General features: G+C 41.7%; 1 protein-coding gene across 1 annotated transcript in view; it reads right to left on the reverse strand.

The window, feature by feature from the left end:
* The window catches only part of NMUR2 (neuromedin U receptor 2), a 32,343-nt gene extending 18,980 nt beyond the window's left edge, over positions 1–13,363 (reverse strand). Inside the window, exon 1 of the mRNA XM_075210104.1 lies at positions 12,137–13,363. Within this exon, the coding sequence (XP_075066205.1) occupies positions 12,137–12,862 (726 nt within the window). The 5' untranslated portion in view covers positions 12,863–13,363. The remainder of the gene's footprint in view (positions 1–12,136) is intronic.
* Positions 13,364–18,518: the final 5,155 nt, after the last annotated feature.

The following is an 18,518-nucleotide window of genomic DNA, read 5'->3' on the forward strand; positions in this document are numbered from 1 at the left end:
AAGTGTTGAAAAATACCTTGAAAATAATTGAAAAAAACATGTGTACAATAAATGCTAGCTGTCTTGTGATGGACAATGAGAATGTGGCCATTAGTTTGACAAGTATACAGTCACGCTGTACTACACTTTATTGCCTAAGTGAAATCCAACCCAGCAATTTCTGCAGGTAGTTAGAGTTAGCATTGTGCAGTTAACATCATGTATGTATAGTTTTAATGTTATGTGAAACATATTGCTAGACATAATAATTGTCTGACTTGCAGAGATGACCAAGTCTTTTGTCTAGAACAGTAAATTCATTCATTCATCTTTAAAAAAATTAAAGGTTTAATGTGGAGGAACGTATCAATTTACCTACATTTGGACACAGCAGTGCTAAAATTGAATGTATAAATGACATCTTAGCTTATTCTAATGGCATCAGACATTGTGCTACCTCACAGTTGCCAACATTGGCAGGTTAAGTTCCGGGAGGTCCGGGGGTCAGGTGGGCGTGTGGGGGCGGGGCTCAAAGAATCGTGCCATTAGCCCCGCCCCCAAAGCTGTCACCACTTTCCCCGTCCAATAAAACAAGGGGGCGGGACCATAATGACGCGCCCGTGATGCCGATAAGCCCCGCCTCCCCCATTCAATTTCCACCGTCGCCCGGGAATCGGGAGAATTGCCCTCTCTCCCGGGAGCCCGGGAGACTGACCCAGATTTCGGGAGTCTCCCGGATATTCCGGGAGAGTTGGCAAGTATGTGCTACCTACCTAACCACTTTGTAGTACAAGAGGGAATGTATTAACAGGAGGGATAAATGATCCTGATGATGTGAAAAACCTGCTCTATTGCAAACAGAGCACCATGGATCTTGTCACAAATTTAGAATGTACAAAATTAGTGAAAGTAAAACTTTTGGCTTTGTTGCAGCTGGCCAATAGTTTAAGCAGTACTTATAATGTATGGACACAAGCTAAATGCTTCCGATATAAGTTGCATTACGCTGAGACGCAGCACAATTCTAAATATGGACGTAACCAACACAAGTTAGTACATGCATAACAAGTGTAGAACTTGCAACTACTTTGTATAGACGCAAAACTTGCCTGCAAAAGAAGTCAGATGTAACTCTAACCCGAAAATATGTGCATACCTCAAGGAGCCACAGGTATCTGACTGTACTGAACTTGAATGTGAACGCCCCTGAATCACCTCTTGAAGCACAAGGGGCTGCAAGTGTTAGATTAGCACAGCTAAAAATGCAGACACTATGCTATGTGCCAAATTTTACATGAGATGCAAAATTATTATATTATATTATATATTTTATTATATTTAAAAGTGGCTGGAAGAAACAGCATGACATCTGTTTTATGTAGATTTAATTCCAAATGTCTGTCACACATTCTGGTGGAGATAGCAGAAAATCTATATGCAATGCTATAGGCCTAAGCATGGGGGAGAAATGTTGAGTGTTATATGCATACTGATACTGTAATTTAAAAGTAATGGTGGAACTACCATGAGTGCAGGGTGCAGTCATAACAGGCCCCAGAGGTGAAGAGAGCCATGCCTGTGCCCTTCCCCACACCGGGGCCCCATGGGAGAAACTTTAGAACCTCCGGGGCCCCACATTACCCACTAAGCTACCACATGCTCTGAAGAGCCTTCCCCCCCCTGCTCTCTTCACAGTGTGTTCTAGGGTGAGGACAGGAGGAATCAGTGGCATCAGCAGGCCCCTACCCAAACATTGCTATGGGACCAGTTGATGCTAGTTCTGCCCCTGTTATAAGAGGATATCAGGCTACCAAAAGAGAACCTGTATACTGAATACATTTGAACTTAGCTTTGTGGCAACCATCAGAAAGAAGCACTGGGGAGGAGGATGCGCCAGTGGAGCAGAATGATTGACTATAAAGATACAGTATAACACAGAAGCCATGATTTTGGAATGGTTGTAACACTAGGATAAAAGAAGGAGTAATGATGATGTTTCCCTTGCATACACCCTGGCAATGAATCAGTTAAAAGTAGAGATGCTCAGGCTCGGTTTTCTGAAAACCGAATCCACCCGAACTTAGCGGATCCAAGTAGGCTCACAAGCTGGCTCGGTACTTTCACGGGTTCTCGGATCTGAATCGAATCTTGCGAGTTTTGGATTCCATAAGTACCTCCCTCCCCAGGAGATCCAGCGCCATCGCTCACACAGAAACAGGGATAGGAATGTTCTTGTCAGTCTCCATTCTCCAGTGACATTGCTCAGTGCAATTGCTTACACAGAAACAGGGGTAGCAGTGTTCTTATCACTCTCCAGTCTCCAGTGACATTGCTCAGCGCCATTGCTCATACAGAAGCAGGGTAGCAGTGTTCTTGTCACTCTCCAGTCTCCAGTGATATTGCTCAGTGCAATTGCTTACACAGAAACAGGGGTAACAGTGCTCTTGTCACTCTCCATTCTCCAGTGACATTTTTCAGTGCCATTGCTCATACACAAACATAGGTAGCGGTGTTCTTGTCACTTGAAAAAAATTGACTGGAAATGACTTGAAATTAATGTTATTGAGGTTAATAATAATGTAGGACAAAAAACGAACCAAATTATGTGATTTTAGAAAAACAAATAGGGATTTTAGAAAAAACAGGGATCCAAAACCAAAACCAAAACACGCGAGGGCATTTTTGCCAAAACCAAAACCAAATCACAAAGTTAATCCAGATACAAAGCCACAACCAAAACACGGGGGTCAGTGAACATCTCTAGTTAATAGCATAATCTAATGAAAACTCCACACTAAAGGGCTCTATGGAGAATCCGCACCTTGTTAGAATCCTGCAGAATGAAGTTTACCTAACAATTTCAATTTTTAACACTATCATTCCCAGAGCTCACAACATAGAGGGTACGGAGTGAAGTATAAATGCTCCTTGGCTTGGAAATGATGTGGCTGTTTCCGGTGTTTGCAGTTTTTGTCACTGTTGAGTGAATCCTGATTGCCGTTGCTGCAGAAAGCAGTTGAAAACAAGAATTGTCTGAATGCAACATAGCAAAGCAATTTGGAACTATTTGTTATAAGTAGGAGGGAGACATAACATCTTGGTAAGGTTTCTTTTTTTTACCATTTAGGCAAACCAGGCACATGCCTAAGGCAGAATAGAAATGGTTATGAGTTGATATTATTTTGTTATTTTATTTTTCCATTTTTCGCTACTTTGCAAGCATCTATTTTGGGCTGTTTGATAGAGTTGTAGGCATCGGAGGTGCTAAATTACTAACTTTGAACATATTTATTCACAGTGACTAGAGAAGCAATCAGACCAAAATAAGGCCATGAGTATAGTCTTTTATTGGAATGATTGTATCATTCTTGAAGACATAAGGGATGTGTCAGAGCAAACAGAGATTGCAGATTGTTGTTATTGCTGGGATAATGTGGCAGCATGTGAAGAGGTTACAAAGTAATGAGGTCAGGGGGTGAGGTGAGCAAAAGAAAGAAGAGAATCCGCTTTATCATCAAATGCAGGTTGAACGTAGCTGAGAAGTAATTGGGATGAGGGCATGGAATAGGATTCTAGCAGTAAGATACTGTACACTTGGACTGCAGTGATTTGCATGTTAAATGTGGAAAATAAGGGAATTGAGGGATAGATTTGTTTAGTCAGGGTGGAGCTGTAAAACACAAGTGTGCACAGTATTTGTTATTTGACTTTGGTTTCATCCACTGGTTCCAATACATGGACATCTTTGGAGGAATCTGGACGTATCATGGGTATTATTATTATATTTGTATCTATGGTGTATTATTGTAACCCCCGTCACTATGTGCAGTGTGGGGTGCATAGCTTGCACAGTGCACCCCCTTCCCAAGCCCTGGCTAGCTGATGGGCATGGAGAGCATGCACATGCAGGTATATTACAACAAAGTCTCTTTGTAAGTAGTGGGACGTGGGTGATGTCACTTAGTGGTGCAGTGCAATACAAGTCTGAGCGCCAGACCATCTCTATCACAAACTGAACTCTTTATTTACACTGCTCTTCCTCCAGCACAATAATCTTAATGGCTGCAGCAATACAGAAATATATATATACATATATAGTCCCTGCCCCATTGGAGCTTACAGTCTAAATTCCCTAATATAGACACACACACACACACACACACACACACACAGACTAGGGTCAATTTTTGATAGCAGCCATTTAATCTACCAGTATGTTTTTGGAGTGTGGGAAGTAACCGGAGCACCCGGAGGAAACCCACGCAAACATGGGGAGAACATACAAACTGCACACAGATAAGACCAGGACCTCATGACCCCAGTGCTGTGAGGCAGAAGTGCTAACCACTAAGCCACGTGCTGCCTAAATGAATATTATAGATGTTACTGTACTATATGTACTTTACAGTGTCCAATGATATTACTATTTTTTTTTACCTCGTTTAAGGGATTTTCAGCTCCAGTCTGAGGCAACACTATTGTATTTGTGTACAACTCATACATGTTCTTCCATGCAAAATGTCCCCCTCTCTCTCTTGGGGTTCTCTTTAGTGCATACTTACCAACTCCCGGAAACAAGTAGAGGGGGCATGACTGGAGGGCAGGAGGGGGCGGGACGAGGCCAATCGCGTCATTTTGACCCCGCCCCCCGTCGAATGACGCGATTCTCGGTGTGAGATTGGGATGCGGGAGAAATGCCAGCTTGCCCGGGAGCCCGGAAGAATGTCCCGAATTTCGGGAGTCTCCCGGACTTTCCGGGAGAGTTGGCATGTATGCTTTAGTGATATGGGATTAGGGACTCCTCCCCTCTGTATATGCAGCCACACTGCTGGTTTTATCACAGTACATACCAGGCTCTCCTGGTCACAGTAGTTTCACAGCTACTTACAGTTCATCCTGGAATCACAGTGTAGATGAACTCCAACACATTTGCAGCTCCTACATCCCATAGTGTCTGCATGCTGCCACTTCTCTCCATGGGTCTCTGCTCTATCCAGACTCACATTACTTGCCCTTGCGCAGTCACTGCACTTACACTCTCAGCCTCCTCCCCACTCTCCCAGGTCCCCAGCTATATCACACCTCCTCTCTTCTCTCACTGTCTCCTCTGTACATCTCTCGCGCCCCTTTTAAAGCCCCTTTTCTTCGCAGTCACATGCAGACTGGACTGGGTTGTCACCATAGTAACCAGCCTGAGTCTCTTCTCTTTCCACAAACACCTAACTTGCCCTCAAGGTGACTCCTCCGGTATTCACTGGGGTGCATGGTTTACTTAAACGCAACTAGGTTGTGTTACATTACGCAGCACTGTCCTTTGAGGGAATCGTGACACAAGCAAATTGCATACAATGACATAAAACAGATGGATAAGATGGCATTGCACAATGAGCTTACAATCTAAGAGGTGTGGGGGACACATGATACCGAAGGTAGCAGAATATCAATTGGTGGGAAAACTGCGGGCGGCAATTGTTCAGCAGCAGCATTATGGGCCTCCAATTCTAAATAATAAAGCAGTCATTGGCATCTAGCATTCTGTGCAGCTACGGGTGGTGCAGTAAGGTTGGAACGAGGAGAGACAGCGGAAGTCAAAGACATGAACCAGTCACTGTAGCAATCTAAAATCAGTGAGCTGCTGTCAACCATAACTGTCCTCCACCTTTTATCCTGAGTGTCCTTCAACTGCTGGTTCTAGCGGAGACTTTTGTGGAGTCAGGCCTTATGTGGTTATCCCCGGTGTTCTTTATTGTCATGCTCGCTGCTGTAAAAAGAGCCAGGGCAGTTGTTCCCCATGTGCGATGGCAGCTGCTGTCACCAAGGAGGCAGCAGAGATGGTTCATCATCATCATCACCATTTATTTATATAGCGCCACTAATTCTGCAGTGCTGTACAGAGAACTCATTCACATCAGTCCCCACTGGGGCTTACAGTCTAAATTCTCTAACATACACAGACAGACACACACACAAAGGTCAATTTGTTAGCAGCCAATTAGCCTACCAGTATGTTTTATTTGGAGTGTGGGAGGAAACCGGAGCACCCGGAGGAAACCCACGCAAACACGGGAAGAGCATACAAACTCCTCACAGATAAGGCCATGGTCGGGAATTGAACTCATGACCCCAGTGCTGTAAGGCAGAAGTGCTAATCACTTGCTGCCCACGGTGGCTAAGTGGTTGATGTTGATAGTGTTTCGGGTGCTTAAAAGTACCAGTGTCTCCCTTGCTAATGTTGTTAGAGAGTTGTTGTTTTGAGATATAGCTCATTCTGTCCATTTCCTTAAAAAGACCTAACTGCAATCATATGCTGCCTTCTCCTCTAGATCACGTATAATACAATTACTTTTATACTATATTTATAGAGCACTAACTGGTTGCATAGTGCTGTAATAGTGAGTCATGGATTTTTCATATAAATACTAACTGCGTCACAAGGATCAAGAGAGCACTGCTCACAAGAGGTTGCAATCTAAAATAAAAAGGAACGTGAGGCACAAAGCGCGAGGGGTGAATGGGGTGAGCTGGCTGAATATGGGGTGAGTTAAAAGTGTTAGAGGAGGAAGGTAGCTGAGAAATCAGAGGTGAATTTCAGTGGACACTCCAATGAAGCGAGTAAGAGAGAGTTCCAGAGAAAAGGAGACACACCGGAGAAGTCTTATAGATGTGTGTGAGGAGGTCGTCATAAATGGTAAAGCTGTATCTCCCCAGGTGTTATTAAACTATAACCCATTTATTAAAAATAAGTCCTATTATTAGTACTAAGCAACCAATGAGGATGGTTGTGGAATAGATATGCTGCAAGGGTTCACAGAGAACCACAGGTATTCAAAAGAGTGTTAAAGTGCAAGCTCCTTGTCAGCCATGCGCTGAAAGAGTTAAAAACCAGGATTAATAAGGGATTCGATGTGCAGGGTTCCAGTGCTCAGTGGTGAGTTCCCAACAATAATTTGCACAGACTGAATTTAACCTTTCTAACTCGAAAATGCTCTGCATATGTAATGTATGTGGTAAACAGCTCGTTACAGACAGATGATGTCAAATGAGAGAGAGAAGCAAATGAGCATTTTGTACAAGGTAGAAATAAGGTGAAGATAAGAAATCAATATAGACCGTGGAGTAATGTAAATAAATGGTTCATTTCTTACATTTCCCCCTTTTGATGAGAGACAACAGGTTCACAGCTCTGGAGGCTGCCAGTGTTCCCATTAACGCCAGCAAAATGACTGTTACACAATCAGCCATTCACCAAATGACCTCAGCTTATTAAGTCCAGTCTGGTCTAAGAGGCACCTCTGGCCATCAGTCGTATTTTATAAGAGCTATTTCTGAATGATGGGGTAACAGTTGTTTATTTCAGGAAGCAGAACATCCTGCAAGCAGCTTAGAAGTGTCATTTGTATTTGTAATGTCCCCACAGTAGATAAAAAGTGGGTCCTAAAAACACACTTGCTCACATATGCATATTAGTCTTACATATAGAAAAGATATGGTGTATACTGTATATCATATAGACCATTGTCAATGTTTACAATGCTTGTGTGAATGGTGATCTCTATTGTTTTATAATAATAATTTCATTTTATTATTATTATTATTCATTTTTATTTATAGGGCGCCACTAGGTGTCCGTGGCGCCGTACAAGGACAAACAAAATTACAGCCTTCCTGTCCCCGGCCCCCTCTCTCCCCGTTCCACCGCTTAGTGGCGCTTTGCCCTAGACCCCCCCCACCACTCCTTACCTAGTATTCTGCGGGCTAAGAGGGACAGGGTCTCCCCGCTGCGCCTGCTAGAGGCCGCTGCTTCCGCTACGGCGGGAGGTCGCCAGAGGGCAGAGGTGGCGAGTTTATCAGCTACCCGGGCATCAGGGCACGTTTCACAAATCTATATAGGCCTGATGGGGTGCATTTGGCAGATACAGGGTTAGAGTATTTCATAGAGCAGATCTTCAGAGTTTTGGCTATGAGAGGTCAGTTGGTGGCGGGCTTGGGTTCCTAAGGGGACCCAGCTGTGGCGGTAAGCAGCCCAGTCAGCAGACAATTTGGTCACACTCATGACGCAGAAGGCACTCTCCCCTTAAGGGGTGAGCACTTAGGGAGTATACCCCTTCGGGGTTATGGGGCCCAGATTGGGCGGGCGGGCCCCAGCCGTACCCAATCTAGTGGGGCGGAGTAGATAGTGCATGGGTGTGTCTTAGGAGCTGATTGGTCTGCTTATATTGGCCACCTCTTCTCAATATATTGAACATTTCAATAAATTACTGACCTTTCATTTAGCCAAAACAAAATTTCCGTGTCTTTATTTCATAGTAGTATATTAATTCTGTCTGCAACACTGTAAAGGTAAGATGTCACCCGTTAAGCGGATTAAGATAACAGAGGGCGGGGATTCGCCCGAGGTAACATAAACGCTGAGGGGGCAGGTAAAAGAAAAGTAAAAGTATAGCAAGAGTTAACTCCACTGGGGGGCAAGGGTCAGCCATTCAGTGGGGAGGTAGGGGCAGGATTATAGTAAGGAAAACAGGATAAGGCCAGGTGCTGGCAGCCAGCTTCCCCCTTTCACTGCTGGAGAGTTTACCCACCCACCCAGTCCCTAAATTTGGGTTTCTATAGCTGGTTTGGTATAGGAAATTTTTCTTTTTTTTATGGTTCTCGGTGTTAGGTCAGTTTGAGTGATGATTTCACAAACAGTTTTCGTGTGGCGGTAAGCAGCCCAGTCAGCAGACAATTTGGTCACACTTATGACGCAGTAGGCAGTCTCCCCTTAAGGGGTGAGCACTTAGGGAGTATACCCCTTCGGGGTTATGGGGTGAGCACTTAGGGAGTATACCACTTTGGGGTTATGGGGCCCCGATTGGGCGGGCGGGCCCCAGCCGTACCCAATCTAGTGGGGCGGAGTAGATAGCGCATGGGTGTCTAGTGGGGCGGAGTAGATAGCGCATGGGTGTGGCTTAGGAGCTGATTGGTCTGCTTATATTGGCCTCCTCTTCTCAATATATTGAACATTTCAATAAATTACTGACCTTTCATTTAGCCAAAACAAAGTCTCCGTGTCTTTATTTCATAGTGGTATATTAACTCTGTCTGCAACACTGTAAAGGTAAGATGTCACCCGTTAAGCTGATTAATAATGTATTTGATGTGTGCACTATTGCGCTCACTTATATCATATCCCAAACTGTCTCAAGCTTAACACAATAGTCCCAATTTCTGGTGTATGTGCTCACTTTAAATCAGGGTAAGTATCTGGCATACTTAGGGCAGGATGGTGGCTAAGTGGTTAGCAATTCTGCCTCACAGCACTGGGGTCATGAGTTCAATTCCCGACCATGGCCTTATCTGTGTGGAGTATTATGTTCTCCTTGTATTTGCGTGGGTTTCCTCCGGGTGCTCCAGTTTCCTCCCACACTCCAAAAAAACAAACATACTGGTAGGTGAATTGGCTATTAACAAATTGACCTTAGTCTGTGTGTGTGTGTTAGGGAATTTAGACTGTAATTCCCAATGGGGCAGGGACTGATGTGAGTTCTCTGTACAGTGCTGTGGAATTAGTGGCGCTATATAAATAGATGTTGATGATACATACATTGTGTTCTTTTCTATCTTTATATATTTAAATTAGTGGTATATTTTAAATGTAGATTAAGAAGGATATTACATATGTAAGAGTGTCACTGTGTTTAAGAAGGTAACTCTGTTGACCAGCAACCAGAACTGCATGAGTAACGTAAGAAGAGTGTCTGACAGATCTCTCACCAGCAGATAGCACACAGCTATGTGACATTTTCTGGTGATTTGTAGTATTGACATTCTATTGACTGAGACTGTCTGTTTTCAGCTAAACCTTGTAAACACTAAGGGTGAGAATTTTACTCTGTAGATGTTAGTTGTAGTGATTCTTTCTTTAGTTGTAGACTTTTAGACCTATTCTATTTCAGCTGCGCCAAATTTCTATAATACCTCAACTTTTGGGTAAGCACAACACAAAAGAATTAATGACTCAAGAGAATGGGTGCCTAAATATACAGAAAAGATAACGGAAATAAATTATGACAAAATGTGCCAATTAGAAATGCAAGAAACCAAAATGCTGAAAAGAACTGCAGGAACTATTTCTAGGGGCATATTCAATGAAGACGGCAGATCATGGCTACGTGCGGCTGCACATTTCCCACTACCGCAACATCACGGATTTCCCTGCACACCCCATAGGATTGTAAAGGGAAACCCACGATGTTACAGTACCGTACTGGCACTTTGGGGCATATTCAGTTTAGACAGCAGATCGCAGTTACACACAGCAGCTCTCATAAAGTGCCAATACGGTACCGCGGATATCTCCGCGATGTTGCGATAACGTGAATCGTGCAGCCATACGTAGTCGCAATCTGCCGTCTTAATTGAATATGCCCCTTGGTGTCTTATCCATATAATTTGAAACAAGGGTGGAGAGTGAACAGAGATACGAGGTACAACTAGAGACGGCAAACACCTGAACTATATACTATAGGACAATATGGAAGAATCAATTATTGTCAGAAATAGACCCAGTCTAGAGCACGGAGTGGACAAAGGCAACAAGTGGTTGTAATGTACAGTAGTACTACAAGCTGCATCATTACCTGGGACTTGTAATTCCACAACTGTAGAGACAATGGTTGCCCAAACCTGATATTGATAATGGTTGTAAGCCTAGATGGGACCTTCTCATCTGGAGATTTTGGTAGTGTATTACACTGGGCAAACACCAAGCTAACAGCTCCCGATGTGGTGCTGTGACTTGTCATGTCATTCAATACCTGTCATGTGAAACCCCATACCTTCACTGTGTGCTATTAATTACATTGATACTAATCACTGCCTACAATCCCAGTATAATGCTCTACCAATATTTCCAGGGGAGAAGTTCCCATCAATGGTTTGGAATAGGGATTTGGTTAGTAGAAGAATGACAATGCACAACTGGCCACATTTTACATTATTTTCCAGGGATATTTTGCTGTTGAGTCAGTGCATCTACACATTACATGGGATACTGTCTTAGCACTACAATCCTCACCACGTTTACAGAATGTGTTAATAGTGTCAATTTTAGCATTTTAAATGCTCTTCTTCAATAAGTGTAAACTTCTAAAGCCTGGAGATTAAAACAAGATGGTAAAAATGGTATCTGCTATGCAGAAAATTGACTATTATGCTGGTTGTGTATACTGAAAAACAGGGATATTTCCAGAGAAAAACATTTTTAGGGACAAATCTTTAACAACTGAAACTGTTGGCATGATTATGCTAAATGAAAAATCTATTTTTTTCAATATGACAATATTTAGAAATCATTTCATTTAACAAGTTAAAGGCACACAACAGGAGTTAGTTTATAGATACCTTGTTAGTTTAAAAGAAAATATTTTGATTATTATTATAGAAAATGTTTGTATTTAAATAATTAGACATAAAATTTGGAGCTTTGATAATGCTGTGATGGTTTGTTTTTCCTGTTTTGAAACCAGACACATACAACTAATGTGATATGTCTAATATTGGCTAAATTAATTCTATTAGATAGCATAGATTGTCTCTTGCAGAATGGAACTCCAGCAATGAACTGCAGGTACCTCAAGCAACTGCAGGCTATAATGTAATGAGGCTTTGCTAACATAAACATATTGCCTTTTAACATCTAGCTCCCTAACCTTACAAGAATAACATCTATACAGATGGAGCACAATGTGTTGCAATGAGTAGTGCACCATGACTAAGTACTAAGTGAAGAATATGTGCTATCTTGTCACTGATCTCTGAGTAGATTACATTTGTATAGCTTGAGATAGTTGAGTATTGTAAAAATCATTTTGTGATGAAGCAAGTTGAGCCAGCATGTTGTTTGCTACAGCAATTATTGTGCTTTATCGGCTGAATGGCGACCTGCAATTGGCTAATTGTGGACAATACACTATTTATAAATGTTTTTGTTATGATGGATATTGCCCTACAGTCTTCATAAAATGATATGGTAGCTAAATCATTTTTGAGTTTTTTTACAAGTTAAATTATAAGTTATACTGTTGTGCTCCTTACCCCCGAGCAATATCAACAAACCTAAGACTAGAGAATAAAATTATATAATCTTAAGAGAGCAGCTGAATGGCAACAAACTTACCTTGATGCCCATCAGGCAGTAGAGGACACTGATCACTCCCATTGGAAGAACGTAGAAGAGCAGGGATGTGACTTGGATGATACAATTGTAAATCCACAGGGGTTGGACAACAGTACAAGTGGCGGAGTTGGGAACAAGGCTTCCGTTGGGGAAGTACTGAAGCAGGATACCATGTGTGCTGGTATTGGGAATGGAAAAAATGATGGAGAAGATCCAGAGTGTTATGAGTATTCTAAGTGCCCTTTTTCGGGTACTCTTGAGTTTGGCTTGAAAAGGATGGACGATGGCCACGTACCTTTCCACGCTGACTGTGGTCACACTAAGGATGGAGGCAAAACATACAGTTTCAAACAGAACTGTCTTGAAATAACAACCCCAGGCACCAAATAGAAAAGGGTAGTTGCTCCACATCTCATACACTTCAAGTGGCATCCCAAGGAGGAGAACCAGGAGGTCAGACACAGCCAGACTGAACAAGTAATAGTTTGTTGGAGTCCTCATGTTGTGGTGCTTCAAGATCACCAGACACACCAGCAGGTTTCCACTGACCCCCACTAGAAAAATAACTGCATAGACTAGGGTCATGGGCAGGGATAAACGACTACGTTTTGGCCCACACAAATACGCTAAGTATTCTTCTGTGCTGTTGAAGTACCTGAGCAAAGAGTGGTCCAAGGGAAGAACGTGACCCGGCCAGGTGTAATTCATGTTCTGCTGGTCATCCATCACACCAACGTGGATAGAATTAGTTTGGATGTTGAGGGAAACAAATGATGGAGGCCAAAAATATTTAGTATAGCTAAGTATATGAAATGATATAATATAAAGTATATTAAAGAAAACCCAAAAATAATTGATAAGAAACAGGGAAAAATGGTCAATGTCAAAGAACAAACAAGAACATAAAGGCTAGTAAAACCAATATGATAACATAACTAAACACACAAGAGAATAAATAAAAGTAATACAAAACAAATAAGTATTGAACTAGATTAGCATTACAGCTGAATGGGGAAGGATAACAGACACATGAATTATCAACAAGGAGGAAAATCACATAAAAATGGAAGGTTAAGTCAGATAAATGCTAATGAAAATGATGAATATTTATGCAATAGATCTTTTCCAAGTACTTTCCAAAAGCCTTGAGTCTGTGCAGACGGGAAAATGCTGCTTAACTCTCAGTTTGTGCTGCTGTAATACTATACACCAGTTACCTTTCAAAGATCTCTATTTTCTGTAGAAATTCTCCTCCCCTTAAGGATGCTGATTGGAAGGCTTGGATTATTCAATATTCTAACAATGACTTGGAGCAGGATTAAACACGGTTCTGAGATGAAGAGAGATCATCGGAGTTTCACTATGAATGGCAAAGTTCCATTCACTTCTGTTTAACCATGTTAGGGTTAATTATTTCAGATGCAATCACTTATATTCTACACCAGTTACAGAATGTGAATGTGCTTCATTTTAGATCATCATTACAGAGGAATATAGCCATGAAAATTGACTAAATTGAAACGTCTTTACAAATATGCAGATGGCTTGTAAAAATGTATTTTAAAATGAACAGTCTTTTGATATATGTTAGGGAAATGAACTATAAACAAGTAGCAATATCTTATTGTGGGATCTAATTAAGCCTAGAGCACAAGCAAAATCAATATGAAAAGATGGCTTGCATTGCTCTCTCTAAGCTGTGCGCTCTGATAAAAAATAAAAGCTTGATGTCAGAAATCTACCCTGAAGGGCAGCCTTGAGAAAGTGCTATTCAGAACAACCCCGTACAATAGACTTATCGACAAGATTTTTTTTTAACACTATCATTTCCAAATCACTCATGCTAGATAGAACAGTGGTCGCTTCTATCATTCATACATATATATTAGAGATGTTCAATGAGCCCCCGTGTTTTGTTTTTGTTTTTGGATCTGTTTTGGCAAAACCGCCCTTGCTTCTTTTGGTTTTGGTTTTGGATCTGTATTTTTTAGAAAAATTGCTAAAATATGCTAAAATCACATAATTTGTCTTTTTTTGTTCCTACATTATTAACCTCAATAACACTAATTCCCAGTCAATTTGAACACCTCACAGGTCACAATATTATTTTCATACACTTTCGAACAAAGACTGCAGCGAGCTGGCTGGATGCTAAGCGGCAAAGCAACGACATAAACACACGGCAGTTCATTGCACATCTAGGAAACATTGCCACACAGCAGTTGCAGAAAAAAAAAGTGGTGCAAGATGGAATTGTTCCTCCCACCCACCCTTATGTAAGATATTGAAAAGGACAATAACAAAGCAAGCACTCCAGCGACAAGCAGTGCCACTTTGTGCTTGGTTTGTTTGGGCCCCCACAAAACAAGCTACCAATAGCTTAGCTTCCTTAAGCCCATCAGTGCTGTCAATGAACTCTACATTATTAAACAATGTCTACACATACAATGAGACCTTTAATTTCCTTCTCCTCTGTGGATACTGTCCTCTTATCCCTGAAGAACTGCCAAACTTATGTAGACACGGGAATGGATATTACATACAGTTTCTTCTAATGCCTTACTGTTTTCTTCCAGCTTGACTTTTGCACATAAAAGTATTTGGGAACCACTTTTTGAGCCAGAATGACAAGGTCTTGCATTGTCATGACTGACCTTACAAGAAGATGCATCAGTGACAGCTGCAGAACTAGCACTCATAGAGAAAGTCTAAGGCCTGATTCTTTCCTTGTCACTGCGTGTGTAGAAGAATGGCATGTTGGCAATTTTATTTTTTTCTGCAGTTAACTTTGCCTTGATTACAGGTGTTGTTTTCTTTACCAAGGTAAAATGTTTTTTTTTTACATTTTTGTTTCCCTGGCTAAAAGCACTATGCACTTTAACATAGGCTTTAGCAGATGATGTAGAGGTATTACTATCATTATGACTGGTGCCAGCAGCTGCCTAGTGCTCCTGGTCCTCTGTGGACTGATGTGAATCCATTTTGATGACACAGTACAATGCGACTGGAGACTTTTAAGAAGACTGTCACCCCCTACTGACAATGATCAATGGCATGTAGACTGTAGACTGGCAAGAATTCCGCCACCTCTCCTGTTTCTGGGTGAGCTATAGTACAGTAGAATGTGGTTGGAGACTTTTAAGAACACTGCCAGCCCTATTATTTCTGTTTCAGCACTGAAGACTGCCACATTTCCTGTTTCTGTGTAAGCTATAATTACACAGTACAATGTGACTGGAGACTTTTAAGAACACTGCCGACCCTATTATTTCTCTTTCAGCACTGACAATGAGCAATGGCACGTAGACTGGCAAGAACACTGGCACACTCCTGTTTCTGTGTGAGCTATAATAACACAGTACAATATGACTAGAGACTTTTAAGAACATAGCCAGCCCTATTATTTCTCTTTCAGAACTGAGTACTGCCACCTCTCCTGTTTCTGGGCGAGCTATGGCACAGTAGAATGTGACTGGAGACTTTAAAGAACACTGCCAGCCCTATTATTTCTCTTTCAGCACTAGCAATGAGCAATGGCACGTAGACTGTAGACTGGCAAGAACACTGGTACCTCTCCTGTTTCTGTGTGAGCTATAATAACACAGTACAATGTGACTGGAGACTTTTAAGAACACTGTCAGTCCTATTATTTCTCTTTCAGCAATGAAAACCGCCACCTCTCCTGTTTCTGTGTGAGCTATAACTCTGTAGAATGTCACTCGGGACTTTGAAGAACACTGCCAACCCCTCTCTTTAACTTTCATCAATGATGCTGCCCAACTGCACTGGAGACTGCCAAGAACCCTGTTAGCCCTTCTGTGTCACTCTGTGAAATGGCGCCGGATCTCCATGGAGGGCGGTACTTATAGAATCCAAAACTCGCCAGATCCGACAATCCGACAATGTACGTATCCTGTAGTGTGTTGTGTGTGTCAGAGCAGAGCGTACCTACACCCGTGTTCAACAAGAGACGCTTCTTCAGATCCGCTTGTAGTTGCATATGGACGTGCATATTTCTGAATTACGTGTGTCTTAAAAAAAATAAAAAACCCCTACAATATGTTTGTTTTGTGTACCTTAATGAATGAAGCCCTGTATCAATAAATACTAATAATATAAACCTTGCAAGCACTGTTATATATCTATACAGATAATATAGGGAAAAAAAATATACTTATATAGTCAGATGGGGTGTACTGTGTCTTGATGTCTCTCTTTAGTCACTTTCTCAATTTTCCACATAGAAAAAATAAAAAATCATAATAGTGTGTAATGTTTGGAAAAATGCTTCCTCTATACTCCTCTCTTCCTGCTCTAAAAACTGCTCTCTTCCTGCTGTAATAACTGCTGTAATAACTGTTCTCTCCCTGCTCTAATCCTGCGACTTAACCCTTCTTTCTCCCTCTGTCAAATGGCACTAGCTTGCTGTGGAGGCGGATATTTATGCATTTGAGACATTGCAAGAACCGAGCTCCGAGATCCGTCGACGTCACGATGCCTCGTTTTCAATTCTGAATAGGCGGAAGAGTACCGAGCCTGCCCGGCTCGGTACTTGGATACCTGAAGTTCGGGCGGGTTCGGTTCTCAGGGAACTGAGCCCGCCCATCTCTAGTTATTTTATACTCTCAGTGGTGCACGCAGGGGGGGTTTCTCCCCTCCGCTAAAGAAGTGCCCCTGTACTATCCAGCAGCTGCGGTGCTGTCAAAAAAGCATCCGCGGCGGTGCTGTATTGTATACAGCACCGCCGCGGACGCTTGTTTGACAGCGCCACGGCTGCTGGATAGTACAGTGCACACGAAACGGAGCTTTCGCTTTTTTTACGTTTTCTTTATTTTGGGGGGGGGGGGGAGAAACCCCCCCTTAAAAATCCTGCGTGCGCCCCAGACTCTCTACACAGTAATATAAATCTGAACATATGAAGGAGGTTTGGGTGCATGGAAAGGAGACATCAACAATATGCAGTTTTTGAAGGACACCGGAAACTTCCCTACTTTTATTAGACAGAATACAAATAAATAAACAAAAAGTCAAATAGGGGGTACTATAGGCATTTCTCTGAAACATCCGGTTTCATGTACTGACAAAGTGCAAATGTGCATTAACCCTTAACAACCAATTAGCATTTAGCTTTGCTCGATCTGGTGCAGATGGACAATAAAATAATATTGTGCACTAACTCACTGTGAGAGACATTAGATAACTCATACTGCAAATTGGTTGGTTTCTATGGCAGTAGGTGATCGGGAAAACTGATAATTGTCACGTCATCTATATCACGAGTTCTGCTTGTTTGGATGAATATACTTCTTGTTGAGTCATCCAGAAGGAGTATAGCTTAGATTAGATATGAACTATGGCAAAGCTGCTACAAAGCTTTTGCGTTGTCATTCCATAAAATAGTCATTTTGCATTGTATTGTACATTTGCATTTTGAAGAATCTATAGTCTGGAGATGGTGTGACAATGGTCAATTCTTTCTGCTCTCTCATCTCTAACTAAGATGATTCTAGAATTCACCTATGTAGAGGAGAAAACTGTAAAGTTCCACATGAATTATAACCTTCGTTGTCCACTAAGGCACCTGATTCTGGTAATTGTTATGTGTTATGTATCATTTTAAAGGTTTGTATGCATTACACATCATTACAGAGTGGATCATAAAGCTCATTGATTTCATATGCTGGCTGGGCCTGAACACTGTGATGTATTTTGGTCCGTCCAGCACATGAAAAAAACACAGTAGGTCCAGACAGTGTGATTCCTAAATGTTCCTAAATAAGTTATGTTCATGATGCTCTTGTTGATATTTGAGTTGGTCATCACATCTTCTGAAAGTGACAATCTTAGTAAGAAGTGTAAGAAACTGTGCTATTTATCAGAAATCATGCAAACACTGTGGGATTTATTAATAGGAGCAAATCCTGTTATGAAGGGAGCACAACCAAATTCTAAAATGCAATGGCCAGTATGTGTGCAACATGCAACATGGTTTACGCGGATGCACATTCTGCTCATTGGGTCTGAGTCATTAAGGAGAGCAAGGCAAAAAAGGAGTACATTTTCTCCTGGGCAAAACCATGTTACAATACAAGGGGTGCAAATTAGTTTATTATTTTCTTTACAAGTTGATATTTGATAGCTTTATTTTTACACTGAAACTTAAAGATGATCTAGGACATGTACTACCCCAAATATAAATCTGTACCCACATTTTAAATTTATCCCCTCCCTTCAATGCAACATGGTTTTTCCAAGGTGCAAAGTTACTCCTTTTTTTTGCTTTGCTCTCCTTAATGACACAGATCCATTGGGACTAAATCTACCACTGCTGTCCTGATTCAAAGTGTATTGCAGGCACAAAAAGCTTTATATTTTATATGTT

The sequence above is a fragment of the Mixophyes fleayi genome, chromosome 4 (assembly GCF_038048845.1).
Source record: "Mixophyes fleayi isolate aMixFle1 chromosome 4, aMixFle1.hap1, whole genome shotgun sequence".
Lineage (NCBI taxonomy): Eukaryota > Metazoa > Chordata > Amphibia > Anura > Limnodynastidae > Mixophyes > Mixophyes fleayi.